General features: G+C 56.3%; 10 protein-coding genes across 10 annotated transcripts; 5 read left to right on the top strand and 5 right to left on the bottom strand.

Annotated features, from left to right (window-relative positions):
* Positions 1-80: 80 nt before the first annotated feature.
* On the bottom strand, positions 81-2,198 carry B0T26DRAFT_339404 (uncharacterized protein). Its single transcript, XM_060434470.1, has 4 exons — positions 1,635-2,198; positions 1,483-1,560; positions 814-1,426; positions 81-734 (listed from the first exon to the last, which is right to left on the bottom strand). The coding sequence occupies exons 1-4, from the start codon at positions 2,152-2,154 to the stop codon at positions 233-235; spliced, it is 1,713 nt and encodes a 570-aa protein (XP_060293853.1). The 5' UTR covers positions 2,155-2,198; the 3' UTR covers positions 81-232.
* Positions 2,199-3,893: 1,695 nt separating this feature from the next.
* On the top strand, positions 3,894-5,051 carry B0T26DRAFT_779823 (uncharacterized protein). Its single transcript, XM_060446675.1, has 2 exons — positions 3,894-4,310; positions 4,442-5,051. Exons 1-2 carry the CDS (start codon positions 3,907-3,909, stop codon positions 4,665-4,667), a joined length of 630 nt encoding a protein of 209 aa, XP_060293852.1. The 5' UTR covers positions 3,894-3,906; the 3' UTR covers positions 4,668-5,051.
* A 1,555-nt stretch (positions 5,052-6,606) lies between these two features.
* B0T26DRAFT_779815 (uncharacterized protein) lies at positions 6,607-8,681 on the top strand. The gene is made up of 5 exons (XM_060446674.1): positions 6,607-7,068; positions 7,133-7,502; positions 7,581-7,698; positions 7,837-7,898; positions 7,958-8,681. Exons 1-5 carry the CDS (start codon positions 6,892-6,894, stop codon positions 8,413-8,415), a joined length of 1,185 nt encoding a protein of 394 aa, XP_060293851.1. The 5' UTR covers positions 6,607-6,891; the 3' UTR covers positions 8,416-8,681.
* A 1,016-nt stretch (positions 8,682-9,697) lies between these two features.
* B0T26DRAFT_752754 (uncharacterized protein) lies at positions 9,698-10,747 on the top strand (the record flags this gene model as incomplete). The annotated part of the gene is made up of 3 exons (XM_060445562.1): positions 9,698-9,858; positions 10,311-10,621; positions 10,692-10,747. 3 exons carry the CDS (start codon positions 9,698-9,700, stop codon positions 10,745-10,747), a joined length of 528 nt encoding a protein of 175 aa, XP_060293850.1.
* A 605-nt stretch (positions 10,748-11,352) lies between these two features.
* On the bottom strand, positions 11,353-13,032 carry B0T26DRAFT_752753 (uncharacterized protein; the record flags this gene model as incomplete). The annotated part of the gene is made up of 4 exons (XM_060445561.1): positions 11,353-11,993; positions 12,077-12,141; positions 12,206-12,693; positions 12,757-13,032. The coding sequence occupies 4 exons, from the start codon at positions 13,030-13,032 to the stop codon at positions 11,353-11,355; spliced, it is 1,470 nt and encodes a 489-aa protein (XP_060293849.1).
* A 4,772-nt stretch (positions 13,033-17,804) lies between these two features.
* B0T26DRAFT_714543 (uncharacterized protein) lies at positions 17,805-18,527 on the bottom strand. The gene has a single exon (XM_060442198.1). It carries the CDS (start codon positions 18,311-18,313, stop codon positions 17,942-17,944), a length of 372 nt encoding a protein of 123 aa, XP_060293848.1. The 5' UTR covers positions 18,314-18,527; the 3' UTR covers positions 17,805-17,941.
* A 690-nt stretch (positions 18,528-19,217) lies between these two features.
* On the top strand, positions 19,218-19,937 carry B0T26DRAFT_648479 (uncharacterized protein; the record flags this gene model as incomplete). Its single annotated transcript, XM_060438004.1, has 1 exon — positions 19,218-19,937. One exon carries the CDS (start codon positions 19,218-19,220, stop codon positions 19,935-19,937), a length of 720 nt encoding a protein of 239 aa, XP_060293847.1.
* A 1,226-nt stretch (positions 19,938-21,163) lies between these two features.
* On the bottom strand, positions 21,164-22,244 carry B0T26DRAFT_649520 (uncharacterized protein; the record flags this gene model as incomplete). The annotated part of the gene is made up of 3 exons (XM_060438097.1): positions 21,164-21,580; positions 21,795-21,852; positions 21,898-22,244. Coding segments are annotated over 3 exons (822 nt in total), but the record flags the coding sequence as incomplete, so codon positions are not given.
* Positions 22,245-22,491: 247 nt separating this feature from the next.
* B0T26DRAFT_339315 (uncharacterized protein) lies at positions 22,492-23,886 on the top strand. The gene is made up of 2 exons (XM_060434469.1): positions 22,492-23,193; positions 23,258-23,886. The coding sequence occupies exons 1-2, from the start codon at positions 22,739-22,741 to the stop codon at positions 23,628-23,630; spliced, it is 828 nt and encodes a 275-aa protein (XP_060293845.1). The 5' UTR covers positions 22,492-22,738; the 3' UTR covers positions 23,631-23,886.
* Positions 23,887-24,056: 170 nt separating this feature from the next.
* Positions 24,057-26,380, bottom strand: B0T26DRAFT_714534 (uncharacterized protein). Its single transcript, XM_060442197.1, has 4 exons — positions 25,937-26,380; positions 25,534-25,808; positions 25,389-25,460; positions 24,057-25,329 (listed from the first exon to the last, which is right to left on the bottom strand). The coding sequence occupies exons 1-4, from the start codon at positions 25,986-25,988 to the stop codon at positions 24,259-24,261; spliced, it is 1,470 nt and encodes a 489-aa protein (XP_060293844.1). The 5' UTR covers positions 25,989-26,380; the 3' UTR covers positions 24,057-24,258.
* Between the last annotated feature and the right edge of the window lie 1,594 nt (positions 26,381-27,974).

The raw sequence follows: 27,974 nt of genomic DNA, 5'->3' as shown, positions 1-27,974 counted from the left end.
ATATTGTTAACTAACAAGACAGGAGCTCGCTCATCGAAGTGGAGAAATACAGAGGAGATCAGGAATAAATATAGGATGAAATATATGTAAATGTCTGATCAGTACCTTAATTACCTTACGTACTGATGTTCTAACCAGGTAAGACCCGGCCAGACGAATTATAGAGAACCCGCAAAATGTAACTTCAAATGCGACCACTCAAATAGTCTCAGGTTCCCGGACTTTCAAGCCCTCACAACCCGGAGCCGCCTTCCTCGTCGTCACTCGTCGGGTCAGACTCGTCTTCTTCATGGCTACCCGTGCCCTGGGTCACCTCGTCCCACCCCTCGTCCTCATCCTCATCCTCATCCTCATCCCGATCAATCGAGTCTCCTTCTTCCTCTGACTCGCTGCTAAGATCCCTCACAGACTGCACATCGAGCTGCCCCATTTTGGACGCGAGGTCATCAAAGACATCGTCATCTTCATGCTCATCAATTCTACCGCGGCCTGGCACTGGTGTAGCCGCCTGCGACATCCGGGTGGCGGTGCGCACCACAGAGCCCGCCGTCGATAGCGTGCTGACGAAGGGGTTGGTGGCCGTGTCGCCCGAGTCGCTGTGGCGCCACGGCGCCGCCATGGTCTGGATAGAGTCGAACGTCACCTGCCGGATGCCGAGGATCATCTGCTCGACGATCTTGTCGCGCCGCGCCGCGGCCGCGGGGCCGTCGGAGACGTACACGTCGGGGGTGCGCCTAGGCGAGGTGGAGTTGGTACTTCCCCGTTAGCAAGGGGCGATGTGATATGTATTAAGGTAATAGGGGGGGTGCTTACCAGCCGGGATACAGGTTGTGGTGTGTGGTCCGCACGGTGACGCGGGCCGGATGCGCCCCGAAATACAGATGGCAGAGCTGGCACGTCGGCTTGCTGCAGCCAATGTAGCGGCCGAACCTGCCTTCGTTGTAGAACGGCACGGGCTCTTCGCGGCTGTCGCGGAGGATGGAGTCGAGGAGATTGACTTCGGCATGCACTTTGAGCTTTGTGACCTTCTCGTTGGCCTCCTTGATGTTCCTGTCCAGTCCCATGGCCTGCAGCTTCTCGGCGTTGAGGCGATGGCTCTCGATCTTGGCTTTGTCGTTTGTCATTTTCCCGATGATGGTGTTTGCCTGGACGTTGATGTTCGGAGCCTCGGTCTCGGCGGCCGGGGGGACGGCGACGACGCTGAATTGGGAAAACAGCCGGGGCAGTTGGTGGCGGACCGAGATCAGGACCTTGACTGCCACGTTGTATGATTGGAGGCGGCCAATCGGGTGGCGAAGCTTGACCCATGGACTGTCGCTGATGGCTGTGTCGTCTTCACTTACACTCAGCTTTGAACGCATATACCGATCGAGCGGACGATAGCGCTCGCGCAGAGCTTCGAGGAGCTTCTGGCCGTGGTCAACAACTAGGCAGATTTTAGCTTGCATCCAAGATTGCATCTAGCATGCACATCTTGCTCACAATCGAGGTTCTCTTCAGTCTGTTGCACAAATGCGGACAGCTGCTGAAGGACTCTGAGGTGCCGCGAGACAGACGCGCCTGTTCATGAATCCACGGTAAGCAAATGTTTGACTGCGGCTAGTACAAAACGAGGCGCAAAACATGCTACGCACCATCGCTGGTTCCGTCTGCATCGGAGCTGTTGATGCAAAGCCCAACGTACTTGCTGATCTGCTTAATGTACCACCTGATCCGGGGACGATTGAAGCGGATGACCCTTCGCCGAATGTCTATGAAGATTGGCGAGTTCTGGTCGGCCGTCATCACAACTTCATCTGAGGTACTATTCAGAGTCTCGAGTATGCCTTCAACGTAAGTGGTGACAGTCTGAAGAATCCCGGCTGATGCTTTGTTCATGGTGAAATGGTACTCGATGGAGCCCGGCTGGAGCACGGCAAAGGCTGTGACCGTGTCGCCGCCGCGTTTGAAGTCGCAGATTTGCCCCAGCTTGTTGACGAAGCAGAAATAGATGCCCTGGAAAGATTTACCCTCTGTCGTGTCAAGATCCGATGCCGTCGTGCTGCCTTGGGAAACAAGCATATTGGTGAGGCCTGCTTGGAAGCGAACGGGCCCATACAGTCGCTTGATCCGCCCAGCGTTCAGAGGAACAATATCAGAGGAAATCGGAGCCATCTCGAGGTTTGGAATGGTGGGGCAAAGATGAATGAAGAGGCAAGACGGAACCGGTGGTGATTTTTCGAGACAAGATTAATGCAGAGATGTTGCCGAGATGTTGCCGAGATGTTGCCGAGATGTTGCCGAGATGTTGCCGAGATGTTTAGGTGATGAATGAGATTTTCCTTTGGGATGAGGAGTAAACAATATGACGAGAAGGTGGAGGTCATTTAGGCATATAAATAATAATGTTGCTGGCCATTTCGCGTCAGGGCTGCCCGAGCGAGAGGGCCTAACCCAAAGCTGCCGGTGCGATTCTTTATTGTTCCATGCCGGCGTGCTGTTTTGCTGCCGGAGGCTCACAAAATTCCTGCCTCAAATGCAACCTGGGGTTAGGCAACTAAAGGCCGTAGGGAGGCGTACGAGGCGTCTAGCACAGAAGCGCGATAAGGCTCTTGCGCCTCTCCAATCGACCCCCTGAGGGTATCTAGTTTGCGAACCAGTTTGCGAACCGGTTTGCAGGAAGAAAAAGAAGAAGACACCGCCAGATTAAATCATGTTGCTTATTTTTCGGTCAAGTCCAAGCCCAACAGGCTGCCCAGCTCCAGTCGCCAATGACAGCCCCTCAAACACCGGACCGTCGTGACCATCAGCTCATCGATTGGCCGGAACGGGCCAATAGGGTGGCCGCCTTCAAATCCTGCCTCAGCTTTCCGGTCCCGTCATGCACAGTCGGCAGGCCTCACCACGGAAGGCCTCGCCGTGGTAGGCCTCACACGTGGACGTAGGCCTCTGTGCAGCCACTTCCCAGGCTCACAGGCTGAGCCCCCTCGACGGTGTTGGCCTGCTACGAGCGCTAGAGGCTCATGGCCTGCCCCTGGTCTCTACAGCGCAAACACGACAGCTTCGGCGAGACAAAATGGGCTAGTATTTGAACCAAGGACTTTGCCCCCAGATTGAGTGCTCGTCTTCTTCACCTGCTAAGGGCTCGTGCTTAGGAACCGTCTTCCAGCCCCCTCTGACCTCTTGTTCGTTGCACGACGCCGGCTGTAGGACCAACCTGCTCGGCAGCTCTGGGTCCAACACACGGCACACCCTGTGGACACCTGACGGCTCCCTTGCCGTCGCCATCCATCGCCAGATCCTGCCACCTTGGGCCTCCATACAGCGACTTGTTCTTGCCAGGGGGGTCTCGCCAGAACGATTCGCCGTACGATGTGCAGCAGCTTGTAAGTGCTCCCCACCCCACCGCCGGCTGCCATTCATCCGACCAAAGAGAGCAATTTGTGACCTTGACACCCCAGTCTTCCAAGAGAGCAGCTAGTGTTCGATCTCGGATTTCGACAGGAGTTAGACCTTGGTCTCGGGTGCTTCTGGGGGGTTGCCGACCCAACGGTGTACATCGATACCATGCCTCGGCATTCGTCCTCGAGGCGGGAGGCTCGTAGCCAGTCGCTCCGTGCTGCTTCGTCTTCACACCCCGCGGCTGATGGGGGTAACGACGGCACTATTGACCCCCGGCAGCTGCACATAATGAGCAACCCGCACCCAGCCGGATCCATGGTGGAACCCCCCCCTGTCTCCGACACTGCAGCCGCCTCATACGCCTACGGCTCGAATTTGGAATATCAGTCGTCTTTCCAGGACTCTGCATTCCACAACTACCAGTTTGACAGCACCGCCAACGCGCTCGGTTACGAATACGACTATTCCGAGAGTTTCTCATCGACTCTGCAGGCAAACAGCTCTTAGAGCACCAGTCCTCCAGAAATGAGCGGAAACGATCTGCCTAGCTCGGCCAACATTCCCATTGACCCGAATCTCGAGAGTCTCGAAAGTTTCTCCGACCTCTCCTTGGATGCGCATCCTCCCGGCATCCTGACCGACAACAGCTATGGGTACACTCCTTCCCCCAGCAACCCCGACACTCATTACGCGGGCCCTTCGACAGCAGTATCGCCATGGGCAGACCCGAATTCGACAGCGGCTTATCTAGCCACCACCACCAACGTCAACGCTTACACGCCCGCCGGCAGCACTCCTTCCGCGCTTGACGCCCAGTACGAAACGCAACAGCAAGAAAACAGCGACTTCTCTGACGGCGCTCTCGGGCCGCCCTTTCTTTGCCGCGATTCCGGCTGCGAGAGGTCGTTTGATAGGAAATGCGATCGCGAGTAAGCTGTCCTGATTCCGCCCCTTTCTAATTAACTACTCGCAATATTCCACTCGCAATATTCCACTCGCAATATTCCACTCGCAATATTCCCCTTGCTGACCAACCCTTTTCCTCTTCCCCTTCAAACAGCAAGCACAACAAGAAACACACCAAGCCCATCGGCTGCGAGTACTGCCCCGAGGGGTACTACCAGGGCACGGCGCAAAAGCGTGACTGGCACCGCCACATGTGGACCAACCACCCCGAAACGGCCAGAGAGCAAGACGTCCCGAAGGAGGAAGACCGGTGCCCCACGTGCGGCCAGAAGGGGCGCAAGGACAATATCCGCCGTCACAGGAAGAAGCTGAAGCACTGAGCGTCTTGGCATTGCGTAGGGGAAAGGTTACGGCCTTGTTGTCGTCTTCCCTCTTTGTGGGCTTTCCTCAAATTTTGGCTTGGTTGTTTCAGGATATTCTTCATTTCCTTGTCGTGGGTTTCTGTCTTGACGTTGCTATTGTTGCTGCCGGGGCTGCTCGACATCTTAGTCTCCTTAGTCTCCTTTTGTCAATCGTTTCCTTCCATGTTGCTGCTGCCTCCCTTATTTCTTTCCTCATCACGGCCGTTTACGATTTTCCTTGTCTCTGCTTTCTGGTCATCCACGCCAAGTCTGTTATTCTCCCACCTTTGCCTTCCCTCCCAGCACCATCTCATTAATTTCCTCCGATGCTGCTGTCGTTCTGCTTTTAGCGTTGCCAATGGCGGTCCTTTTGCCTACGCCTGGAAACAAATCGAATTAGAATATCCCCCCCTTAAAGTCAAATATCCCCCTTGTCAGAAGCGGAGCATCGACATGTGACCTTGATTTGAAAGTGGTGTAAGTCGCTCGTAATTAACGCGTAACAACTGGCTTTGTTGAACCGCGGCGCAAAATGCTGCCGCGTTGTATTATCATAGATCATCATACCTTGATATTATGCGTGCATCTAGCAGACTGGAAAGTTGAGTTGCGTGCAGCGGATGGAGTCATGGAGCATAGTTTAGGTTGAGCTATCGGAGCTCAGAGGTCAAGCGCTCCCTTCCGCAGGGTTAGGGTCATATACGGTATTCGAAGCAGACATCATTGTCGAGTGTCCGAACCCCAAAAGCGGTTTAACTACCTGGAACCAAAAACCTTCAGATCGTTACTCGCCAAATATAGAGCCACAGGCACCGGATAGGGATAATTGCATCATTGGCTACTTGCAATTATTTGTGTGGTTGAGTGATGTGAGTGTGTGGTTGAGTGGTGTGAGTGACGTTAGCAGGACGGCAGCAAAGAGGCTCCATTACTTCATTGATGGGGGCCAAGAGGGTGTGCTAAATGAACTGCCGAAAAGCCTTGCCGTGTTTGCGCAGGGGCAGGGCTCAGCATCTCGGTTCTAGGTGGCGTAGCATGGGGCTGAACCATCGCCGAGCAGACTCTGGTCAAGTAGTTCCCTATTTGGCGACAGGCTGCAGCCGGCTCTTGTTTTGGCAACCGATCTTGAGAGTTGCTCGTCGTGGGTGAACACGAGCTGAATCTAACGTTACGGCTTCTTCATGCCGTTGGCTAGGCCTGTGAGCTGCTCCAGCCCCCATGTTTGTTCGTAGCTCCGTGAACTCCGCGCGGGGGCGTGGCTGGAAGTTGTCATGTTGTGGGAGCGATTGCTGTAGGTGCACAGCAACTCTCAGCCAGCCTACATGACTGACATTTTCGCCAGATAGTCCTCATAGAACGAGCCAATCGCCTTTCTCCATATTGAGCCTTTATGACGCAAGACATTAGTGATAAGAAGTGCGGGTGCAGATTAACAGAGGTGGAAACGTCAAACGATCTCGGCCCGGTAAACATTAAACTTTCCACAGCCTAATCTTGCGCAAATAATCGTTTTAAGACGAAGCGTTTCCATTCCACCGTCCAGAGGTTTCCAACATCGCGAAGACAACCTGCTTCTGGCCGCCCAAACCCCTTCATGTTTTGGATCGGGGAGGAGACAAAGACCTGTGCGTCGAGCTCTGCCGTCCTTGCAGCGTGGCTTCAATATTCCTTTTTGCAACCGCGTGTCCCATTGGTTTCGATTCTCGATTCCATGCATGGAAATCCTGCTTGTGTTTCGCCGGGGAGTTGGATGCGCCAACCCTATTGTCTTTGCTGGAACGCGACAGGACTGCGCCGCATGCGCCGCTCGTGGAGCCACGGTTCCAGCAGCTCGGTCCTCTCCCCCTCAACCAACGGCATGGTCAATGGCGGCCGCCTCCACCAGCAACAAGAGCGTCTGTGATGCAGTGCATCGGGGACTAAGAATTACGGGATGGCTCGGAAATCGCTCGCATAATCTGCACCCGCTCCCGCCGTCTGCACCGCGGCCCGCACACATAGTCAAACATGGTCCATATATGGACCTACAGGCTTTCCCCAGTCTCCCAGAAATTCATCATGACCCACTTCACTTGTCTATGCAACCCCTGAGGGTTGCTAGTTCACACGCTAGACTCTCTCGAATTCCCGGGCTCCCTTGCTAGTAGCTCTCTCGACCTTATCCTCACGTCCTTTGTCAGAGAGACACGCCAGAGCCGCCAAGATGGCATTCGATTCGGCCCTAGGCTACGACCCAAACGATAATCGCGCCCCGGTGCTCGAGATATCCATGTATGTCATGGTGTCGGTCTCGCTGCTCTTCCTCGGCCTGCGCTGCGCGTGCAAGGCGCGATACGGCAAGCCGTTCGCCGTCGACGACTACATCCTGGTAGTAGCCTGGGTATGGAGTCTTTCTGCCTCCAAATCCATATCGCCACGCTAGGTAGCTGACTCGAAGACAACAGATCTTTCTCGTCGCCTACACCGGCCTCGTCGTGTCGGCAACTAAGCACGGCCTCGGGCGGCATCTCAAGACGATCAGTCATGCAGACCAGGTTGAGGCCCACCGCCTGCTCGGCACGGCCGACTTCTTTGTCATCATCTCCATCGCTATTAGCAAGTCCTCGTTCGCGGTGACGCTGCTGCGCCTTACCTTCCACACGTGGCACAAGGTCCTGATCTGGACCATCATTATCACCGTCAACCTGCTCATGTGGACGACGGCCATATTCATCTATACGTCGTGCACGCCCCTCGGACGCGTCTGGGATCCCACTGTGCCGGGAACGTGCTGGAACTCCAGGAGGCTGCTGGATTACAACGTTTTCTCCGGGGGTGAGTATTGCTTTCGTTCCCGCTTCAGCTTACCATACTCGGAGCGAGTCGACTGACTTGGGACTTGGTAACACGCAGCTTGGTCGGCCTCGATGGACTTTGTCCTTGCCTTGTTTCCATGGCTGCTCATCATGCGTCTGAACATGCGGTGGGTCGAGAAGATTGGCGTCTGTGTCGCCATGAGCCTAGGAGTGCTGTAAGCAATGAACTCTGCCTCGTTTCCCTGTAACAACCCGTTCCCGCCAATCAACTCGCCATTTGCTCAACTCACTATTTGCTCAACCTACCATTTGCTCAACTCACCATTTGCTCAACTCACCATTTGCTTCTCCAGGTCCGGCATCACAGGCGTCATCAAAACCGCATACATCAACCACAGTGTCGGGGAGTGGACCTGTACGTAACCATCCAACAGTTTCTCTACTTCTCACTGACTCGTACCCTTTCACCACTAGACCAAGCAATCGACCTGTCCATCTGGGCCGGCGCTGAAACGGCCGTCGTCATCACCGCAGCATCGATCCCGTTCCTACGTCTCGCGCTGCGGGAAGTGCGTGGCCGGGGATCGTCGGGCAACGCGGGCGGGAGCGGGAGCGGACATCTGCGGCTCGACTCGCTCACGCGCATCGGCGGTAACAAAGGCAATAACCAAGCGTCGGTCGTGTCCGGGGGCGGCCGGTCTGCCACGGCGAAGAATACTAGAAAGCAGGGAGTTGTAGGGGGCTTGAGCGACGACCGCAGCGATGTCAGCATCCTCGACGCCGAGGCCAAGGTCGGCGACGGGGTCATTACCAAGACCAGCACGGTCAAGGTTGATTATTACCACGGCGCGCTGTCCGGGGACGGCGATCTCGAGCGTCAGGAGTGGGACGAGGACAAGGACCGGAGTGTTTCGCGGTCGAGGTCTCGCTAATTACCCCCGTATTGTGCGACATGTTGAATAGTTTCCCGTTCGAGCTCAATATTTCTGCCTCGTACTACCCGCCTGTGTATTCTGTAACTGGCTCATGGCTGTCAATCATCCGAGGCGTGTTTTCTTTCAACCCTAGTTGGGCCACGGCGCATTCATACCAGCTGCTTGGATTTGATGCCCGTAGATATGCCGGTTCTTTTACCTAACCATCGTGCAGCTTGGTTGACATTTGCACCCTGTCTTTATTTCCTTTTCATTTCTTTTCAATCTGTTGACTCCGCGAACTGCCTCGAAGGCGATGGTGACGTCATTTTTGACACCCTTACACTTCCCCTCGTCATCACGCCACATGACACGTCCTGCCTCGAACCCTTGAATTGGCGAACGAACACTTGTTCACATTCACTGTCCTTTTTCCCAACCAAAAATTTTAACAAAACATATTTGTGCTCCCGGCAACTGCCTAGGTAAACAGTGAATGCCAAACACCGGCGTGGAATAATGATGCAACCAAATCCTCTCTCGGATCGCGAGAAGGCGTTGGAAAACCAGTACATTCGAGAGAAAGAGTCGGGTCCCCCGATCCCCACCACCGGCTTGCACACTTGCAATTTTTGCGCGGCTAACTTTTGCTCTCGGTTACAGGATGCAAATGGCGAAAGATCGACGGCGGCCAAAAAGGCACTGGCAGCCAAGGCGGATACCGGTGGAGGAAGCCAAAACGCGCCTCAACAGGAAAGCGCAGAGCAGAAATGATGTGGACGACACCAAATCCCAGGCGAGACCTTGTTCCAGAATCGGCATCAAGGAATGTACCAGCTCGCATATAATTGACTTGACGAGATTGGAACTTTTGACGGGTTCCTATAATCGCCATAATTCCTGTGATGATGCTTTGAGAAGAGCTGTAAAATTCACGATGGATGTCATGGTGGATAAGACTGGGGAAGGAATGGCTAGTCAGTCCACCTTCAACTCCCGCGTCTGGGCATTTGAAAACCTTGACGGAACGCACGCTGGAGTCGGGCCGCATTTCTTAGGTCCCGTCTTTTTGGGTTCACTTTTTTCTTCTTCGGTCCCGTCTTTGCTTCTTGGGTCTGTTCTTTTCTTCTTTGCTAGCATTTCTATCCCTCACCAAGGCACATCCGCATTTTCTTGAAAAGCAGCATCACACCCGTTCCCATCTGTATCGCAGTTATTCCCGCCGTCGGCCAATCCATCCCCCAGCAAAATTCCGATCCGCCACCGTATCGTTTGTCGTCGCGTCTGCCAATTAATCACAATGGCAGCGGCATCGGGCAATCTGCACAACTCATTTGTCGACCCCAACGAACTCTGGGGGGTAGAATCTGATGACCCAGATCTTCCGGGCCCAGCCAACATTAGCTTTCGGTTCAGCCCCACGGGCGACCGCGCTAAGGGGACTGGAAAGCGTGGATGCTGGTGATTGCCAACGACATCCTGCAACTGATAAGGCAGGGCTTCGATTGGACCCAGGACAATATTGTTCATGAGGGAGGGTTTATAAGGACTTATAAGATTGATCTGGAGCTAGACGAAGAATGGTACACCGTCAGGCGCCATTATTTTCTCAGAGACATGTCGGGCCAGTGTCCGAAGTGGAGGGCATAGCTCAATGTCATAGCGCCGCGGACCGAAATCTTGAGCAAGTTCCCAGTCTCCTAGCTCAAGGCTACGCAGATCTACTACGCCAAAGCGCGCAACCACCGCCGCGAAACCTGCTGCATGTTCGACAGCAGTGAATCCAAGTCCTGCTTTAATACCATACGCGAGAACTAAGACATGCCAGGGTTTTGGCCAAAGATGCCAGTGGAACTCTTTATGGATCCAACCCTCCTTAGGCTCGCAGTTGAGAAATCGCCAACTGCAAACAGGCTTCCCGCCGCCGATGATACCGAATCCACCCCAAGCCCGTCTGCGCCTGGTCAGTCACCACCAGCCGGCAAGCCTTCCACCGTCGATGGTTACGAATTCGTGTCTAGCCCGCCTGGGTCTGGTCAATCACCAACGGCGAATGTGGCCCCCACCGCCCCAATGTACATGTACACCCCCACCGACCCAATGTACATGTACGCCCCCACCGCCCCAATATACATCCCCTCCTCCGACCCGTCTCTAGGTGGGAACCTAGCGTCGGCCAAGAAGTCACAGGCCTGCGCAGACTCTAGCTCCGACGGGTCCGCGGGTAGGAGCCCACTAACGGCCAAGAACAGCGCAAGATGGAGCCTTGAGCGAGTCTTTAACGACTCTTTCAGAGCAAAATCACCAGCGCCAGAGCCGTAGAGCTCGCAAGCGGCGGAGGAAGAGCTAGATATGTTGGGTGTCTCTGTTCTCGTGCTAGGGGTACTCATTGTTAGGATCCGCGCGATAGTTCTCACTTTGTGCGCGCGGAGGGATTAGCGAGTTTGTTTTACAATAGGCTTCGACATGAATAATAACACAGCATCTTACTATCGAGAACGTCCACAGAGCGCTTCCACGTGCAGTCCAACATTTAAATGTTTAATAGCGCAGGAAACATAAAGGGCTGACTGCCTTTCGGTTTGCCCTCAAGGTTTCCAAACCGGAGACGGAAGCACTTGGAACCATGTATATTCAAGCTCAACTAGCCGTTTGCTGGCAGATCGTATCTTGGAACCCTGGTGTTCGTATCTTGGCTCCTTAGACAGAAGCGCGTTACTCCATTAATTAATACGTGTATCATTACCCATCTATCATGTCTTGTCTTCAGATCATACAAACGCTCATAAGAAAACACGGCAACCCAAATCCCAACTCCTTTTTTAATCCGTTCGGTATTGATTAGCACGCCCCAGAGACACAAAGAAAAGAAAGCAACAGGCCGGCGGTCGCTAATACAATTACAACAACGCAAAAGAAATCAGATGATATCAAAGCCAATGGGTATCACAACGCTCACACCTCGCCGCGCCTCTCCATCGCCGACATCTCGTACATGGATGACGGCCCGCTGCTCTGCTGGTCTGAAGGGCAGTGGCCCGCGTCCGCGTCCGCGTCCGCGGCGTGGTCCACGTGGTGGTGGTGGTGATACTCGATCGTGAACTCCTGCGTGTGCATGATGCCGCCGGCGCCGCGGCTCGCAGCCCTCGGCTCGAACGGGTTGTTGTTTATGCTCGCCCCGGCTCTCTCGCGGTGTGACACGGCGACGGCGGGGAAGAGACGGATCTTGTCCTTGTTTGGGGAGGCGGCGGACTTCACGTCGGAAGTTGATGGTGGCGGCGACGTGCTGTTGCTGTTGTTGTTCTGCGCAGCCGCTGCCAGCTTCTCGTCGCGGCTATTGGCCCACATCCCCCACAACGCTTTGCCGAGGCTCGGGCTCGTCGTCGACGAAGCGACTGCGGTGCTCTGGTCGCCGCTGGCCGCCGCCATCCTCCGCTGCTTCGAGGTGGGCGAGTAGCTCCGCGTGCTGTGCTGGTGCCGTCTGTTGCGCTTCTCGTTGATCTCGCGGAACAGCACCCGCATGACGGGGATGCAGCACGCCATGATGGTCGTGCCAATCTCAGCCGCCGACCACGTGAGCAGCCCAGTGCCATCGTCTGGGAGTGGCTGGGTTAGTATTTGTTATTGTTTGGGGGAGGGGGGGGGGGGGGGTGCTCGGGGATAGAACGGCTGAACTCACAGGTGAAGCTCTCCTTGCCAAGTGTCAAGATGGTTGCCGACTTGACGAATGCCGTTGCGCCAGCGCTGTCACAGGGTTCCGGCATTAGCCCCGCTGCGTCTCTCTTTAGCAGACGGCCAGGGAACTTACAATACGCCTATGCTCATAGCGATAGCCACACCCAGCTTCTCCCTGGTGTGCATCTGCAGGTTCCACACGAGGCGCCAGGGGACAAAGGCCAGGACGATGTCGCAGACGCCCGAGTAGACGCCCCAGAATACGCCAAACCCGTTGGTCGCGTCTGAGCTGATGCACGTGCCCTCCATGAAGGGGCTCCACGACTTGGCGATTGGTGCGCACTTGAACCAGAGGATGAATATGTTGGCCGCGGTGATGAGGTTCATGGACACGAGCAGGAACCATATGAACCTGTTCAAGCCCCCTTCGGTCAGCCGCAGCAGCGTGATGGCGAAGGCCGTCTTTGACAGGGTGATAGCTATCAGGTTTACGGTACCCCCGAACTGGGGCCCGATGAGCCCGATGCTTGGTAGATTGGCGATATCGATGTCGCAGGGGTATTTGCCGAACCCCAGGTTGACAACTGTCTGGACAATAGACGCGTTGCCGATTTCACAGACCTACGACGTATCAGCGAATGCCCTGGTGGTACTAGGTGGTTGGACCGGCAGGTGTGAACGTACCCAGCTCAGAATGAGAACCCAATCGTCCCACCACAGCCCCTTCAGCCTCCAGACCTTGCAGTAGACGCGGACGGCGAGGAAGACTGTCGACAGGACAACCAGTGTCCAGACGGCGGCGACGGTCTGGGGCCCCAGATCTGGGACGGGACTAGTGGGCAGCCCGGCATACCGACGAGCACAGTAGTCCAGGGGAGGAGATCCAGTTCCCGGGGGAGGGTATGTTTGGGGTTGGGGTTGGGGTTGGGGGGCAGCCGTGCGGCTGTCAAAGCGCCACATTCTCTGGGACTTTTGAGGGCAGCCCAGATCCTTTGTTGAGAAATAAAAGTTAAGGTATTTTGAGAAGCTCGGGGTTGATCCGAGGGCGACAGAGATGGGCCTTGCGGCGGGACACTTGTCCAAGATGGCGTGTTTGGGGTGTGGAGGCATAACATGAAAACGTGCCGACAAACACGGGGCAGACGAGACAAATAATATACGCGCATAACTGCGTAGCTGTTGCTCGGCCATGAGATGAGAGATAGTGATACCGAGGCCCAGCAAGGCCACGAGAGAAGGTGTGGTGTGCGGCACGCCGGCGGCACTGCGAGTGTGAGAAGGTGCGCTGCGTAAAGGAGGAGGAGCCTCGACGCTGGTTCGGCCGTCGAGATGCCCATACGAAATTCGTTGACACGCAAGTTCGATACAAATTGGCACACTAGCGTCGATCAAGAGACGTGACGTGACGTGACAAGGCCTCAATTGTTAATAATTAGGGCCCACACTTTGCAGTTGGGGGTTAGCAGCGTGCGGCGCGGCCCGCTACGCCTACTACGCTGGGGACAAGGGGAAGGGGACAGGCAGCCTCAACCAGCTATTTCCTGCACATGGACTGCTGGAAGGATGGCGGCGTGGATCAAAATCGGACCTAGCGTCCATGACTGGACATGGGTTCGGGCGTCGATAGGCCTGCTTCTGGCCTGTCTGTGTACGAATATCGAGTTAGGGGTCGAGTGTCGGGTGGCATTGCCTGGCCCGGGCGGCGGCGGGCACTCAGCACAGCGCCGGTGTGTCAAAATTAGCCAGCAAAGAGGCTGGCGTGTGCGGTCCATTCCGGCTCTGCGGGGCGGGATGGGGCCGAGGACCATGTGTTTCTCTGCGGCGACCAGGGTCGGGTCCGAGCGGGGCCTCGGGGCAGAGCTGCAGGCCTATCGGGTACGAGTACCTACAGCACCCAGCCGAACCAGACTCGGAGGGCCTATGGTGGGGTGTCTAGCGAGCGCGGAGAAGCGACTGCGCAAACGACATTCAGTGGCATACCATAGTGTAGTCGAGAACAAGAAAGTCGAGAACAAGATAGTCGAGAACAAGATATATGAGTAAAAGGTTCGTCGATCAATTGCTCGTGAGGCAATAGTTTGACCTGTCAACCTTTCTTCATTTGAGTCCCAACGTTGGGAACTATTACACTGACCTGCGTTTCGATCCCAGCGCTTGATCAGTAACAGTTGATCCTGCCCGCACAGGCCCGGGGAGCCAAGGGCCAGGCCGTCCGAATACAGTGGGGTGGCGCTCAAATTGACTCGTTGTCCCGTAGGAGCCGCCCATCCCAGACTGGGGAGTCTCTGCACGTCATTAAGTTGTCCGTCTGCACTAGTGCGCGTAATGTGAGAGGGGTCGAATTCCTTAGCGAGGGTGGGTGCTAATAGCGCCTTCCTAGCTACAAGTATTGCGAAAAAGACAAGAAAAAACCGTGGAGCGTTTTCCAGAGGCGGTAGCTGAGCCCTGGAGGCTTTCAGGTTGGAGGGGTGTGAAGGGTGCGGGGCAATTCTGGGTCTTGCCTGCCGCGAACTCAGCACCCCCTTCTCGTTGTACCACAGCATATGCAGAGAGGAGAAGAATTTTTCTTATTTTCACGGTCGCCCCTTCTGGCACCCCAGAATCGAGCCGGGAACGCTGAGGCGAGGTCAACTAGTTTCCAGAAGGCGGCATCTTGCCTTGTTCGTACAGCGCTCGGCACGTAGCATTTGGGGGCCGTAGCCTGGAAGGAGTGACTGGGCAGTGGAGCACTGTCGCTGGAGCAATATGCCACCACTGTCGTGTAGCGCTTAACGCCCGCTACGCATCTCGTAGGAAGGTCGATAAGGACAAGCCACTGCGCGGGAGCAGCAGCGTGGCACATATAACTTCGCTCTAGGTCCTCGGAGATTGCCAACAGGCATCAAGAAGCTGTCTGGCAGCTGGCAGCTGGCAGCTGGCAGCAAACCTTGGGGATTACCAAACGCTTTCCGAATACCTACGCGAACGTTGGGCGTATGCGGTGGTGGTGCCATAGCGCTTGCTTTTAGCTCTGTAAAGGATGCAGTTGGCGCGCTTGATGGCCCCATGTCAACTGCCGTGAACCAACAAGCAATTCTACCCAACAAGCAATTTCTAGAGCGAACGACATGTCGTGTAACAAATTACCAGCTGGGCAGCAAAACGCCACAGACAAGAGTAATACAGACTACGTATAATCATGAATAATCACTATTTATCTTACCTCACCGCCACAATATACAGAGTCAGCTGTGACTCTGGGAGAGGGTCGCATGGAAATATCTAGGCCCCGAGCACGCGGCTGCGCAGGCTTGGTAAGGGGCATCCCGGGCTCAACTCGGCACGCAGCTTTGAGGTTGTCCTTTTGGCACCCGAGCCTGCCCGTCGGACCTCGACAGCTACGCTCCGTGTTTCCGCCCACGCCGTGGACCTGCGCCTCACAAATCACGCACACCCCCCGCACACCCACTCCAAGGCCGCAATGTGTCCCAGGAGACGCGCCGTAATTAAGGAGAGCACTGGACCTGTTGCCGCCGGCAACTCTTCGTCCCACAAACAGAAACTTGGGCATGTGGGAGCAGCGTAGCTGCAGAAACATTAACTGCCGGTTTTGTACTATTACCTAAGGATTATTTGCCGAGTTGAGACTGACTGCCACCTAGTCGCGTAGAGTCAGCGGGGACGAATTGCTTCCCAGCTTCTGAACGAGACGCGCCTTTCATGCACATTATCACACAACAAACACCATGGCGACTGACTTGTTAACCAGGTCCACACCATGTGTACTACATTGCATGCTGCTTTAGGGAATCTCTGCGATTTCCTTTGGTCTGTCCCAAGTCATGCAAGCTAACCAATATGTGCTGATCCCTAGCCACAAGGAGTGTGTGTGGTGGTGTTTGGTTGGTAGATGTTGCTGTCGAGGTCTGATGGTCAGGCAACCACCAAAGACCAGAAGACCATCTCAGATATCGAGCCCAGACCACCGACCTCCAGGTTTGCCTGCCCCCTCCCTCTTATCATTTTCTGTGACTGTAGATTTCTTTGGGGACTAAGGAGGCATTAGACGCGACATGATACGAGTGTGGCAGCTCCGTGTGACGGTCCAGGACTATGACGGTCCAGGACTGTGACTGTCGTGTAGGCGTGTCATGGTTCGTGGTATAGTCATAGCCACTGGCTGATATTTTTGCTTGATAGCTTCGTAGTCTTGGATGAAATCGGACCTGTTGCTAGTATTGGGGAAGGGGGGTGCATACAACCCTTTCCAGCTCGGAAACGATTTGCAGGTTTCGTGTATCATGTGAAGCGTCAAGTTTTCATGTGCAACGAAGCCCTCTAGAACGGCGTATACAAGCTACACGGTTCCCTGCCGCCGGGAACTTGTCGACCGCACGGGAATATGCGAGCCCATGCTGCACCATCAGGCACTTACTTCAGCATCAGAGAGGTACGAAATTCCCACGACCCGACCCTCCGGTCGATCAGTGGAGCCTTGGCCCTCATCCGCAACCTTGCGATAGCGGTGGCGCGTGCAAGCGTCCGTGTCCCCACGGCCTTGCGTAACCATGACAGAAAATAGACATGGCAGAGAGCATCAGCAAGTGACGGGCATGTACGCATGCAGCAAGTGGAAATGAATGGAAAAGGACGGCAATCATAGATCATGAATATTTTGAGCGGCGCCAAGTTTCGTCATCATCTGGTCAGATCCAAACTTTTGTCAAATCCCTTACCTCAAGGGACTCCATAACTTCACAAAAGACATAAGAGGGCTTTCACAAACAAAGAAATGCTCGTAACTCGTACAGGCCGAGCCGCCGAAGTGGGTATCCGGTTTTACATAAATAGTTTCCCCACCGGGTTAGTGGCGACGACTACTTCCCTCGCAACCTGCGTCACGGTCGCCGTAGATTCGCATTTTTCCTTCCACAGGGTGCTATAGATTATAGATCCACGATTTCGCCCCAAAAAGCACCGAGGGACATGTGGTGAAGTCACCGTCTTCTCCCCACAGGTCCTCAATCAAGTTTTCTACGGACCCTCAGCGAGGCCTCGAGGCTGGACGCGGCCGTGAAATACGGGTCCGTGTCAAAATGGGAGGTGGGGATTGGTCGATCCGATGAACCTAGGACAGGTTAAGCTGTGAAATGCCGCTTTGCTGTGTCGTGGTTGTGTTAGGAAGGAGCGCCGCAGGCTCAGCGCCGCAGGCCAAGAGCGCCGCAGGCGCGGGGGCCCTAGGGGCCTTGCCCCCTAGAAATCCAACAATTGGACCACGAACATCGAAATATAGAATTATCACGAGAATTTGTTTTGGTGGTAGAATGGCTGTCAATCCGTTGTAGGGTCCGTACGGTACCTTCACTTTCTAGCCAGCTCCCCCGCTAAAATAAACCACTTTCCTCTTTAACCTCGTAATACACCAACTTCAGTCAATCGTACGTACGATTTACCGCTTTCTAGCCATGAACAGGCACGCCGAATACTTTACGATTATTACCCTATTAATCTCTACTAATATATTACCAGTGACGCGTGTTTTTCGAGCCCCCGCGATGGCTACGGTGTGGTCTCTCAACCGAGCCCCCACGGCCCGATGCGCTAAATCCAGGCGGCCGTGGCCAGCCTCCCGACGGCCCGATTCTACCTAAAGAGGCCCGAACGACCAGATTCTTCCTGATAACGAGCACTTTATGAGGGCTCCTAAAATGCCTCAGCCACCCATTCCTTCGAGCGAAACGAGGGCAGCCCGCCAGAGGCAAAAAAACAAGAAAAAAAGAGGCTCCGTTCAGCTGACCCCTTCCTGACCAGTCAGGTAACCTATTTTATTCAAGATTTGATCGACGGGTGACTGGTCGATTTGGTCTTTCTCGTGGGGGTTAGCCCCGGCTTAGATTAGGAACTGACACGTCCGAGGTTCCTGCTCCATCGTGGCGAGGTTGAGAGCGGAGCGGCCATTCACAGCGCTGACGTCAAACGGCGGCGCCTCGGCTCTCGAAAATACCATTCGCAGGTCCTCCCCGTTGCCTTTTGATGCAAAAGCGAATACGTCAGCGTCAGGCGCCACGAGGCGCGGCGTATGAATGCTGACACGATGTCTGTCAATGGGTCCCCAGTTGCATATGACCTCGACCATGCGGTCCAGGAACCAGCGTGAGAGGTGACAGGCAATGCGGATACCTCTCTGGCCATTCTGCTGACAAGTCAAGTCATTGCAGGCTCGAAACCCAACGAGAGGAGACACCGAGCACCCAAGAAACATGTCCTGCTTCCTGTTGCAGCCGTCTCAAAGACGGCATGGGAGGAGAAAGCATAGCATACACGAATAGAAATTTCTCATGCTTATACCACTGTCGAGTCAATAGTTGAGTTATATAGGAGGAACACTTGTCATCAATGCCTTGAGGATTAATAGGGCCCAAGTCAGAGGGTAATACAGGACAATTTATCCAAGACCTTCCTTGGATGTTTCGAAACCAACTTCAACTTAAGTTTATTTATGCTCACTTTCCGCAAAATGGAAAGTGAGTGAGATGACCAGAGAGAACGGGCGAGACACTTTTGACAACAGCCAAGACAAAGTTTTCGCCTCCAAAAACGGCCTACGGCCCCTGTTCAGTGGACTAATTCCCTTTTGCGGGATTAACGTCACGGAAAGACATTTCTCGCCCATCAACTCTGTGCTGGGCACAGGCCAAACAGGCCCAGCCGGGTCCATCGAATGGCCCCTGCGGATCCACCCTATCCATGCCACATAGATTTTCCAACTGCGGGCTGATAGATTTTAGCTTCCCCAAGCAATTCATCACCTTTCATCATCGCCGTGCCCCGCATAAACTCTAGTCGAGGACGACAATCAAGGAGACGCGGATTAATTGCAGTGCGAATCAATGCAACGCCCCAAATTGTCACATCTTGGCTAGATACGTGTCGGCCAAGGAGTGGCTGCCGGCTCCAGTCCGTCTCTAGCCCGTATTTGTTGTGCACACAATGCACGTGATTTAGGCGCCCACTGCAGCTGAAATGCAGGTTGCAGCACTGTCACCGTCAACGTTCCCGCTCACATCAACCTTCAATGCAACCCGCAATTGAACGCTATCGCGATATTACCTAAACCACACACTCACGACATTGCCTGCGCCACACCATTTGACAGCACCACCGCAATGTTTACCTTTATCGCGCTGGCCTTCGCGCTCCTGGCGCCGCTGTACCTTGTGTACAAGCCGCCGACGGTGCTGATGCGCTACTTCCAGCGGCGGTGGCCCGACGTGTTGTGGCGCGTCGACACGGACAAGAAGATCGTGGCGCTAACGATTGACGACGCGCCGTCGGAGCACACGCTGGAGATCCTCGAGATCCTGAAAGCCAACGGGGCGGCGGCGACCTTCTTCGTCATCGGGGCGCACGTGGCGGGCCACGAGCAGACGCTGCAGGACGTGATCCGCGCGGGCTGCGAGCTGGGCAACCACGCCATGCACGACGAGCCGTCGCGGTCGCTGGGCGCCGCCACCCTCGTCGAGCAGGTCCACCAGGTCGAGGAGATGCTCGACGCCGCCTACGCCCGCGCCGGCCACCCCCTGCCCCCGCGCTACTTCCGCCCCGGCTCCGGCTTCTTCAGCACCGCCATGCGCGACCTCATGCGCCGCCTCGGCTACCGCCTCGTCCTCGGCAACATCTACCCCCACGACCCCCAGATCCCCTACTGGTCCCTCAACGCCCGCCACATCCTCAGCATGCTGCAGCCCGGCGGCATCATCATCTGCCACGACGGCCGCGCCTGGACCGCCCCCATGCTGCGCAAGGTCCTGCCCGAGGTGGTGCGCCGCGGCTACCGCGTCGTCACCGTGTCGACCCTGCTGAAGGAGACGGGGCAGGACTCGTGAGGGGGTGTTTCTGCGATCTGGCATTTGTGGTGATTCAAGGCATGAAAACAAGGGACCACGGTGTGGGGAGGGCTGTGAGGAGGACTGCTGCGCTTTTTTATGTTCAAACTATTTACATGCGCCATTCACATCATACCACCATGCTCGTATCGTTCCACGTCATGTACGCTTAATCAGCCACGCTATGTGCCATAAACAACTCCTACGCCCCCGCCCCTCCCTGCCTAGCCAAAATGCGGCCAGTACCGCGAAAAGTCGGGCGTCTGAAACACGCCGGGATCCATGTACGGAATGACAATGACAATCTCGACAACCAAATACACGCGCGATACCAGGTACGCGGCAAACATGAGCGCCCCAAACAAGCCAAAGCCAATGCTCATGGCCTGGTTCAGCCGTAAGTGCGCGTCGGCGCCTCGCCACGCCTTGAGCCCGGCCCACACGGCCAGGCTGACCGGCCCAACAGTCATCAGCAGCAGGCACGACAGCTTCCAGAAGACCTGGGCCGCGCCCGACGCCGGCAGCGCGGCCGCCTGCCAGCCGAGCATGTGCAGGCCGCCGTACGCCAAACTCGTCACCAGGAACATGAACAGCGACTTGATCAGCTCCTCGCCGATCTCGGTGCCCTCGGTGCTGTCGAGGCCGCGCGGCCACGCGAAATTCGGCTGCCGGTCGCGCAGCCACACGGTGTAGTTGCGGCAGTACGTCGCGTCGTCGTGCGCAAACGTCCGCGCCCACCGCCGCAGCGTTATCGCGTCTACGTCCAGCGACGCGAACTGCGCCGCCAAGTGCATCCCCGAGTCGAGCACCGCCTCGCCGGCGGCGAACCGCCGCGCGCTGGCCGGGTATGTCGGGTTGGTGCTGCTCTTGTCGTCGCCAGCCAGCCCGGCGACGCGCACGCGCAGCAGCGGGCCGCCGTCGGCCGGCGTCGCCAGGTGCGGGTAGTAGAACCAGCGATCGAGGCGGTCGAACAGGTACCAGTCCTCGCCAGCGCCGGGGCACAGCGTCAGGTTGCGGCGGCCGCGCGCCAGCGTCATGCCCAGGTCGGACCCGCCGTGCACGAACATGGGCTGCCACGCGAACGCGCGCAGCGGGCGGTGGCGGTAGCTGCCGTGGCGCTGCCCGAAGTTGTGGCCGTGGTGCCCGCTGCTGTCCGGGTACTTGAGGACCTGGCCCTCGTACAGGCTGTCGGTGCTCGCGCCCGACGTCCACTGCGCGGCGCAGATGTCGCGCAGCGCCTCCGACGTTTCGGTACGCAGCACGAACTGCTCCTCGATGACGCCCGGCTTGTGCCACCACAGGACGTAGATGAAAACCGCGCACAGCGCGTGGGCGAACGTGTTGAGCTCGAGCAGGCTGACGGGCAGCGCCTGCCACAGGCGCGCGGCGAACTGCAGGCAGAACCACAGCGCCTGCACCAGCACGAGCGTCTTGGCCAGGTGGTCCGTCTTCTGCCGCGTGCTGATCTGGTCCTTGGTCAGGAAAGACAGGTCGATGGGCGCGAACTCGGGCCGGCTGAAGCACTCCTCGAAGCACGCCGGCGTGATGGTCAGCCGGTTGCAGATCGCGGGCCACACGCGCTCTGGGTCTGTCGACATGTCGACCGCCAGGCACCCCATCACGATGGCGAAGCCGTGGATGAGCTCGAACTGCTCGCCGTTTTCCGAGGCGGTCGTGTCGGGGGATGGAACTTCCTGCGGGTTCGGCGCCTGGTTAGTCGGCCACGTTCAATACTGATCTAAACTACGATTTGCGCAGGACACGCGTTTAATTACCTACCTCTGGAGTCACAGCCGGCACGCCTGCCTTCTTGCTCTCGCCCGCCTGCGTGGCGCCATTGGCATTCACCCCCAAGACGCCCGTGGACGGCTGCGCGGCGGTCATCCCGCTCTCTCCGAGGTCGGCGACGACATTGCTCGCAGCAGCGGGCTTGTTCCTCGTGGTCAGCGCGTGCCACCACCTCGAGAGTGGTCCGCGCTTGCCGTCCTCGGGCTGGCTGGCGCGGCGGCGGAGCTGGCGGGTGATGCGGGCGGCGTGGCGGCGCTGGGACCAGGCGTTGAAGACGATGAACTCGGGCGCGATCAGCGCGGCCACGAGCCACTTGAAGCGCACCAGCCACCGCGTCCACAAGCGCGACCCGCGGTGGAAGACGTTGGGGTGGATGGCCGAAAACACGCACAGGCCCAGCGTGAGCAGGCAGCTCTGGATCAGCGACCACGTGCCCCGGCTGTTGGGCTCGGGCACCCACCGTGGAGTCGTGTAGTTGCTCGTTCCGAAGATGGGCAGGCCCCGCGAGCTGGTCGCCATTGGGAGGAGCGTTTGGCAATGTTCATCTCCCGGGGAATTATATTATAAGGAATTATATTATGATTATTCCGACGTGTACCTTACCCAGGGGCGACAGCGGCATCGTACGTGATTCTGTGTGCCGTGGGCGGTGCGGTGGTGGCTGCCGGCACGGGCACCCCGCATGGTCGACTGCGTTCTGCGCTTTGTTATGTGGTCAACTGCTTGGGTCGAAATGGTGTGTGGTGTGTGTGTGGATGGGAAAAGTGTGTGAGTGGGAAAAGTGTGTGAGTGGGAAAAGTGTGTGAGTGGGAAAAGTGTGTGAGTGGGAAAATCGTGTGAAACTGGTGGCTGCTCCTTCGGGCGCCAAAAGGGGCTAGATCGTACATGTTGCACCAGTTACCCGCCGTCCTCAACAGTAGCTGCAGGAAAAAAGCTGCAAGCGAAGATTGGGGACTACTGTGCAGGCCGCCAAGTTCTCATCCATTGGTCATTTCTGCTTGTCGATAGGATCAATGGCTGCCTGCTACGAACCCCCCCTGCCCCGGAGCCGCACCCCTCAGGGTCCCCCAAGGCCCCAGCCCCAGGTCCCGTCCTGTGCCGCTCATTCCTCGCAACCGCTGCTCAGCTGTCCGCTGTTCGGAGCGCCCGGTATCCCAAATCAGGGCCCAAGTCCACCCCCTGTACCCGTAGGTGGTATTCGATACTACCTCTCATGGTTACAGATATTATGCGATCGAAGTTTTTCCAGGTCATCGTGGGCGATGGCATCAAGGTGGTGGTCAGGCAGCCTTCTGGCATTTCTATTGTTAGCCCTCTTCTTCTTTGTTTTCGCCGTCCAATGGGAGAGCCCCCCGACCGGGACCATCACCCGGGTACCGGGCGGGCAGCAAAAGCCCCAGTTCGAGAGCACGCTAGCCCTGCCTGTGTCATGGCGACGACCCTTTGCAGTACGAGCGCATCAGATGCGGTAAATTTATCGATTGTTTCCTCGTGCATACGGGCGAGCTGCTGAAAGTCGACATGGCCATCAGCTTCAGCGTTGTCGGCCTCCTCCCAACCTTCCTCCTGCTCATCACCATGCAGCCGCCCTTAGATCTCGTTCAGCTGGGGCTGGTTGCGCCGCATCGTGCCTTTGCAATCGCTTGCTTCTCGATTGGCCTGCCCGAGCGTCTGTTTAGCCGACTACGCCCGTCCGGCCAAAGTTCTGGAACTTCAAGGGCGGCGAGGCAAAAGAAAGACTGGTCGAGTTTGTTGTGTCCGTTCCTGTCGCCAGCGTCGAGGGTCCCTGTCGTCAGCGTCGGGTGCCCTATCGTCTTCGCGTGTTCGCTTCCAGGGTGGCCGCCGACATTTGCCGTGCTGGCATGCGCCGGCATCATGCATGCTGTGGAAGACCTGGGTAGTTAGTCTGTGGGCTATGGCCCCCTGGAAGTGCGAGACGCCCGTCATTCAGTTCGCCTGGTAAGGTCTTTCCTCCTCCTGCTGAGCGGCAAACACCCCGGCACAGCGCCAGTAGCGTTCCAGCCCGTATCTCAACCACAAGCACGGGTTTTTTGGAAGAAGATTATGACTCGCATTGCATCCGGATAGCCATCGTCATGCCGCAGAAGTCTGGTCTCTGGAGCTGCTTCATATACCAGTCCGTGATCGAGGTGCTTGGCGCTGCGCTGTACTTTTATGGTACGTTTGCATGGCTCAGCTGCGTGTTCCTGACTGCGGTTCCGGCTCTCTACTTTGCGGGTGTTATGATTGCCTGCTATGTGACCATTAGGATCACTAGTAGTCTGTTTTGACAAGAGAGACAAAGAGGGGGCAAGTCAGGTGTAAATGGGGTATTTGTTCCTGTTATTAGTTTCTAGGAAACGCGGACATAATCGCTTGATGTTGAATGGAGCCCATGCGTATGTATTTGCCTCGCTATGAAAGCTAACTCCAAGAATTCTCACACTTTCGTGAGTGTTAGGTTAGGTGGTTGCCCTTGTGTCCTCATGCCAGTCCAATTTGTACCTACCACGCAAACTAAGGGACAAGACAGCTATTCATCCAGCTGCGTGCCCCTCAGCCAGATCCCAGCGCGAACCGTAGCCCCGTCGCCGACATCGAACGAGTCCTTCAGCACGAGGTCCGGCGCAGCCAGCACGTCCTCCAGAGACACCTCGACGGCGCCGCGCTCCTCTTCCCCGTCGAACAAAGCGATGCGCACGGGCGGCGCGCCGGCAATGCCGTCTCCAGCGATGGGGACGCGGAACGCCTGGTCGAACGACGAGTTGGCGACGTCGGCGCCGGGCGCGTCCGTCTTAACGGCGGTGCGGAACAAGTGCGCCTCGCCCCACGACACGCGCACGCTCGGCTTGAGCGTCTGGCGCGCGCCCGGTATGCCGAACGCCGACGCGATCACGACCGTCAGTAGGCCGCGGATGCTCTCGCCATCGCCGTCGCCGATGCCGTCGCCCAGCAGGCTCGCGGCGTCGGGCACGAAGCGGAAGAAGCGGCCGCTGAGGGTCAGCGTGGCGCCGATGGGCTGCTCTTCGTGCAGCAGGGCGAGCTCCTGGCGGCGGCCGGGCGCGGCCAGCAGCTGCTTGACGGTGGTGACGGCGAGGCCGACGTCGTCGTCGCCCGCCAGGTCGTCGTCCTTGACGTCGGCCATCACGTCCTGCTCGTCGTCGCCGACCACAAAGTCGTGCGTCTGGTTCCACGCCGGGTGGTGGTTGTTCTTGACCGTCGCTGTCCGCCACTTGCCCGCCGCCTCGGCCGACACCTTGACCGTCACGAAGCAGTCGGGCACGTCGCGCAGCATGCGCTTGAAAAGCCGGCGCGTCTTGGATTCTTCTTCCTCGCCGCCGACGCCGCCGCCGCCGAGGTTCGCGCCCGACTCGACCGTCAGCCGCAGCACGCCGAGCGGGTGCTGGTACGTCTTGAAGTAGTCGTTGTTGGCGTCGAGCTTGACGAGGAAGCGGTTCGGCAGCACGGCCAGCGACGAGATGATGCCGAGCGCGATCTTGCGCACGGCACGGTCGACCAGCGCCAGGTCGCCGAACCCGCCCGCGTCGGTGAAGTCGAGGTGCAAGGACGGCGCGTTGATGAAGGACACTTGGGCGGCCCCGATCTGGACGTGTCAGGGACATAACACGTTGTGTGAGCCCAGGGGTGGGTGTCAATACTTACCAGGGGGATGACATTGGTCAGCGGACACAGTAATACCGAGAGTCTACCTCTCAGCTTGACGTGCTCGACTCCCTACGAGTTGTTTCGGATAATCAGCACACATGTTTCAACGCTTGGCGATGGCGGATTTGTGCTCGATACATACTAGCTTCGGAATCATGTTGGCCTTGAGCTCGATATCGCACTCGCCGTCCCAGTCGAGATCCAAGTCGAGCTTTATCCCATCGTTCTCCGTCCTGTGCACGTCGACGTTGGCGAAGCGGATGGGCACGCGGCCCAGATCGATTTTCTCGAAGCGGAGCGTGTTGAGGGGCGCAGGGAGCATGGCTGCGAACATGGGCTCGGCGATCTCCTTGATCATGCGGCCGCCAGCGACGCAGATGTTTGGCCATAGCTGGGTGACAAGGTCGTTGAGGAAGCCTGCATCGTGATGCATGCATCTGGGGTTAGCGGGGTTCCGGGCAGGAAGAGGTTACATCGGCTTGTCCGCCGCTGAACTTCAGCCAAGCAAGACTCCTCGCAGACCTAGAACAGGGAGGTGAACTTGCCAGGGCTTTCGGTGCCGCCCGAGGCGGCGAGATTCTCGATGATGGACGCCATGCTGCTTTGTTGTGCCAAGTTGATGTTTTCGAGAGGATTTGACTTGCATCGAGCGCGGTCAAAAGCGGGAACGGCGAGTTGGTGTGATCGGGCACCTGCGTTTCCTCTGCGGGGTTATTAAGTAGCCCAATGCCAAGATTCCCAAGTTTCCACCACGATGGAGCTGACGTCAGGTGGTGCCAAAAGTCGCTCACTACAGGTTGCGATGAAACCGGTTGTTTACCTAGCAAACGGAGAGCAAACGGGGGTTGGCTATGGCCGACTCGGTGAAACCATGCAACGTTTCGAATTGGGGAAATCAGGCGAATCATTAAAAAGAAGACAAATACCGACGTTTACGTTGCACGTTTGGCCCAATTACCGCCTTGCGCGGAGTATATAGGTACGTAGCTAACTGTATCAAAGATACATAGCTACCTAATAGAACTTGGTGATTGAGCTACGTCTTGAGTCAGGAATTGCTCTTACTGCAGTGAAATATAACTAGTCGGGCACCAGGAGTCTTGTTCTAGATTGACTGGTAGGATGATAACTAAACACGACGTGAGCGATTTGCATCGAGCTAACTCAAATCAACGTAATTCCAAGTGGTGTTCTCCTGCTGTATAGACTACGTGCTTTGACCAATACAAGCTCGGATGTTTAAAAACAAAGCCAACAGGTTCCAGCGTCTCCGGCTTGCATGGAAAGCAGCAATTTCCTTGCGGACTTCATTCGATACATCGCTTTTGACACCCTTTTGTGACCGCATTGTAGATGAAATCTTCAACACATCAATGCATGAATTCCCTGTCGTTTGCGGGTCTAAATGGGGACCCCTGCATTTTCGTCCGCGTGGGAACGAAGTGTGGGCCCCTATTGGCCATTTTACTTGCACACAACGCAAGGCAAGCGGGTTGAAGGCAAGCGGGTTGAAGGCAAGCGGGTTGAAGAGTCAATTTCTAGTTGACTTTACTCGAGATCGATAAGCTCCTCCTGGTGGTTATTGATAGCTTGCACTTTCCGGTGAAAGTGCCATCGACCAGACCTTCAGTTCCTGACTGAGACAGGCGTATATACTATACGCCTGCCCCTGACGGACTTGAGACGCGTTCGTTGGGAATGCCAACGGGCCACCTGGTACGTTCCGATGAGCTGTTTGAACACATGGCACAGTGTCGGATCAAAGACGTCTCACCTGTGGGCCATAAGGCCGGGCGGTAAGCTTTTTGGGCGGCAAAGGTGTAAAAATCCGCAACACGGACGTCCGGCTTTGAATGGATGCGTTACAATGTGAGTGTGTTGGTGATCATTTACGAAGTGTCTGCGGAGCGGCTAGATGGTGGTGGAGGTGGTGGTGGAGATGGTGGAGGAGATGGTGGTGGAGATGGTGGTGTGGAGAATTAACTTACGATTTAAAGCCATGAAACGGTCCCCAAGAAGGAAAGACGGGGGCTTCAGCGGGGGGTGCATTTGCGACATAGTCATGTGCCCTGGTCTTGTTCGTAAGGGGAGTGAACTGCCTTCAAACAGCACGGCGTCCGCTTTGGGGCATCTCAATACGCACGCCAAGCTCTTCCGGCAAGACACCCTGCTGCCTTTTAATCGACACTCTAGCCCCAATGGAGAAGGAGAGGAAAGAGGTAAGAGTGCTGGACGCTGCATTTTGTATCGGGATAGGAGTGCTGACTGCAAAACCACTACGACTGCCTACATAGTTGAGGATATCCTTTAAAGACTTTGCGTATGTATCTAGCATGGTAAATTCAAGACGGGTTATAAGGTAATAGACAGCTATACTTCCACCTTGTCATTATTTATATCTTGTTTCTAATTGTGAAGGCAGGCATATACGAGAGTCAATGCTGCAAGTAATGAATGGCTGTATTCGTAAATAACTAAGCTAAGGAAAGAAAAAGGAAAGGAAGAAGCCTGCGGTTCCTGCAGGCTGTGGTTTTGTGGTTGAGTGGTGGGGCAATCGGGCTAGTCCTAATTGGGAAGAGGGGC

This window comes from Lasiosphaeria miniovina, assembly GCF_030549165.1.
Source record: "Lasiosphaeria miniovina strain SMH2392-1A chromosome Unknown B0T26scaffold_5, whole genome shotgun sequence".
Lineage (NCBI taxonomy): Eukaryota > Fungi > Ascomycota > Sordariomycetes > Sordariales > Lasiosphaeriaceae > Lasiosphaeria > Lasiosphaeria miniovina.
This window is presented reverse-complemented; position numbering and strand designations above follow the sequence as displayed.

Coding starts and splice junctions, on each gene's coding strand:
- B0T26DRAFT_339404 (XM_060434470.1), bottom strand. CDS start 2,154: ATGGCTCCGATTTCCTCTGATATTGTTCCTCTGAACGCTGGGCGGATC. Junction 1,427..1,482: donor GACTGAAGAGAACCTCGATT/GTGAGCAAGATG, acceptor AAATCTGCCTAG/TTGTTGACCACGGCCAGAAG. Junction 735..813: donor CACAACCTGTATCCCGGCTG/GTAAGCACCCCC, acceptor CACCTCGCCTAG/GCGCACCCCCGACGTGTACG.
- B0T26DRAFT_779823 (XM_060446675.1), top strand. CDS start 3,907: ATGAGCGGAAACGATCTGCCTAGCTCGGCCAACATTCCCATTGACCCG. Junction 4,311..4,441: donor GATAGGAAATGCGATCGCGA/GTAAGCTGTCCT, acceptor CCCTTCAAACAG/CAAGCACAACAAGAAACACA.
- B0T26DRAFT_779815 (XM_060446674.1), top strand. CDS start 6,892: ATGGCATTCGATTCGGCCCTAGGCTACGACCCAAACGATAATCGCGCC. Junction 7,699..7,836: donor GCCATGAGCCTAGGAGTGCT/GTAAGCAATGAA, acceptor TTGCTTCTCCAG/GTCCGGCATCACAGGCGTCA. Junction 7,899..7,957: donor CAGTGTCGGGGAGTGGACCT/GTACGTAACCAT, acceptor TTTCACCACTAG/ACCAAGCAATCGACCTGTCC.
- B0T26DRAFT_714543 (XM_060442198.1), bottom strand. CDS start 18,313: ATGTTTCTTGGGTGCTCGGTGTCTCCTCTCGTTGGGTTTCGAGCCTGC.
- B0T26DRAFT_339315 (XM_060434469.1), top strand. CDS start 22,739: ATGGCTGCCTGCTACGAACCCCCCCTGCCCCGGAGCCGCACCCCTCAG. Junction 23,194..23,257: donor GTACGAGCGCATCAGATGCG/GTAAATTTATCG, acceptor CATGGCCATCAG/CTTCAGCGTTGTCGGCCTCC.
- B0T26DRAFT_714534 (XM_060442197.1), bottom strand. CDS start 25,988: ATGGCGTCCATCATCGAGAATCTCGCCGCCTCGGGCGGCACCGAAAGC. Junction 25,461..25,533: donor CCAACATGATTCCGAAGCTA/GTATGTATCGAG, acceptor AACAACTCGTAG/GGAGTCGAGCACGTCAAGCT. Junction 25,330..25,388: donor TGACCAATGTCATCCCCCTG/GTAAGTATTGAC, acceptor TGACACGTCCAG/ATCGGGGCCGCCCAAGTGTC.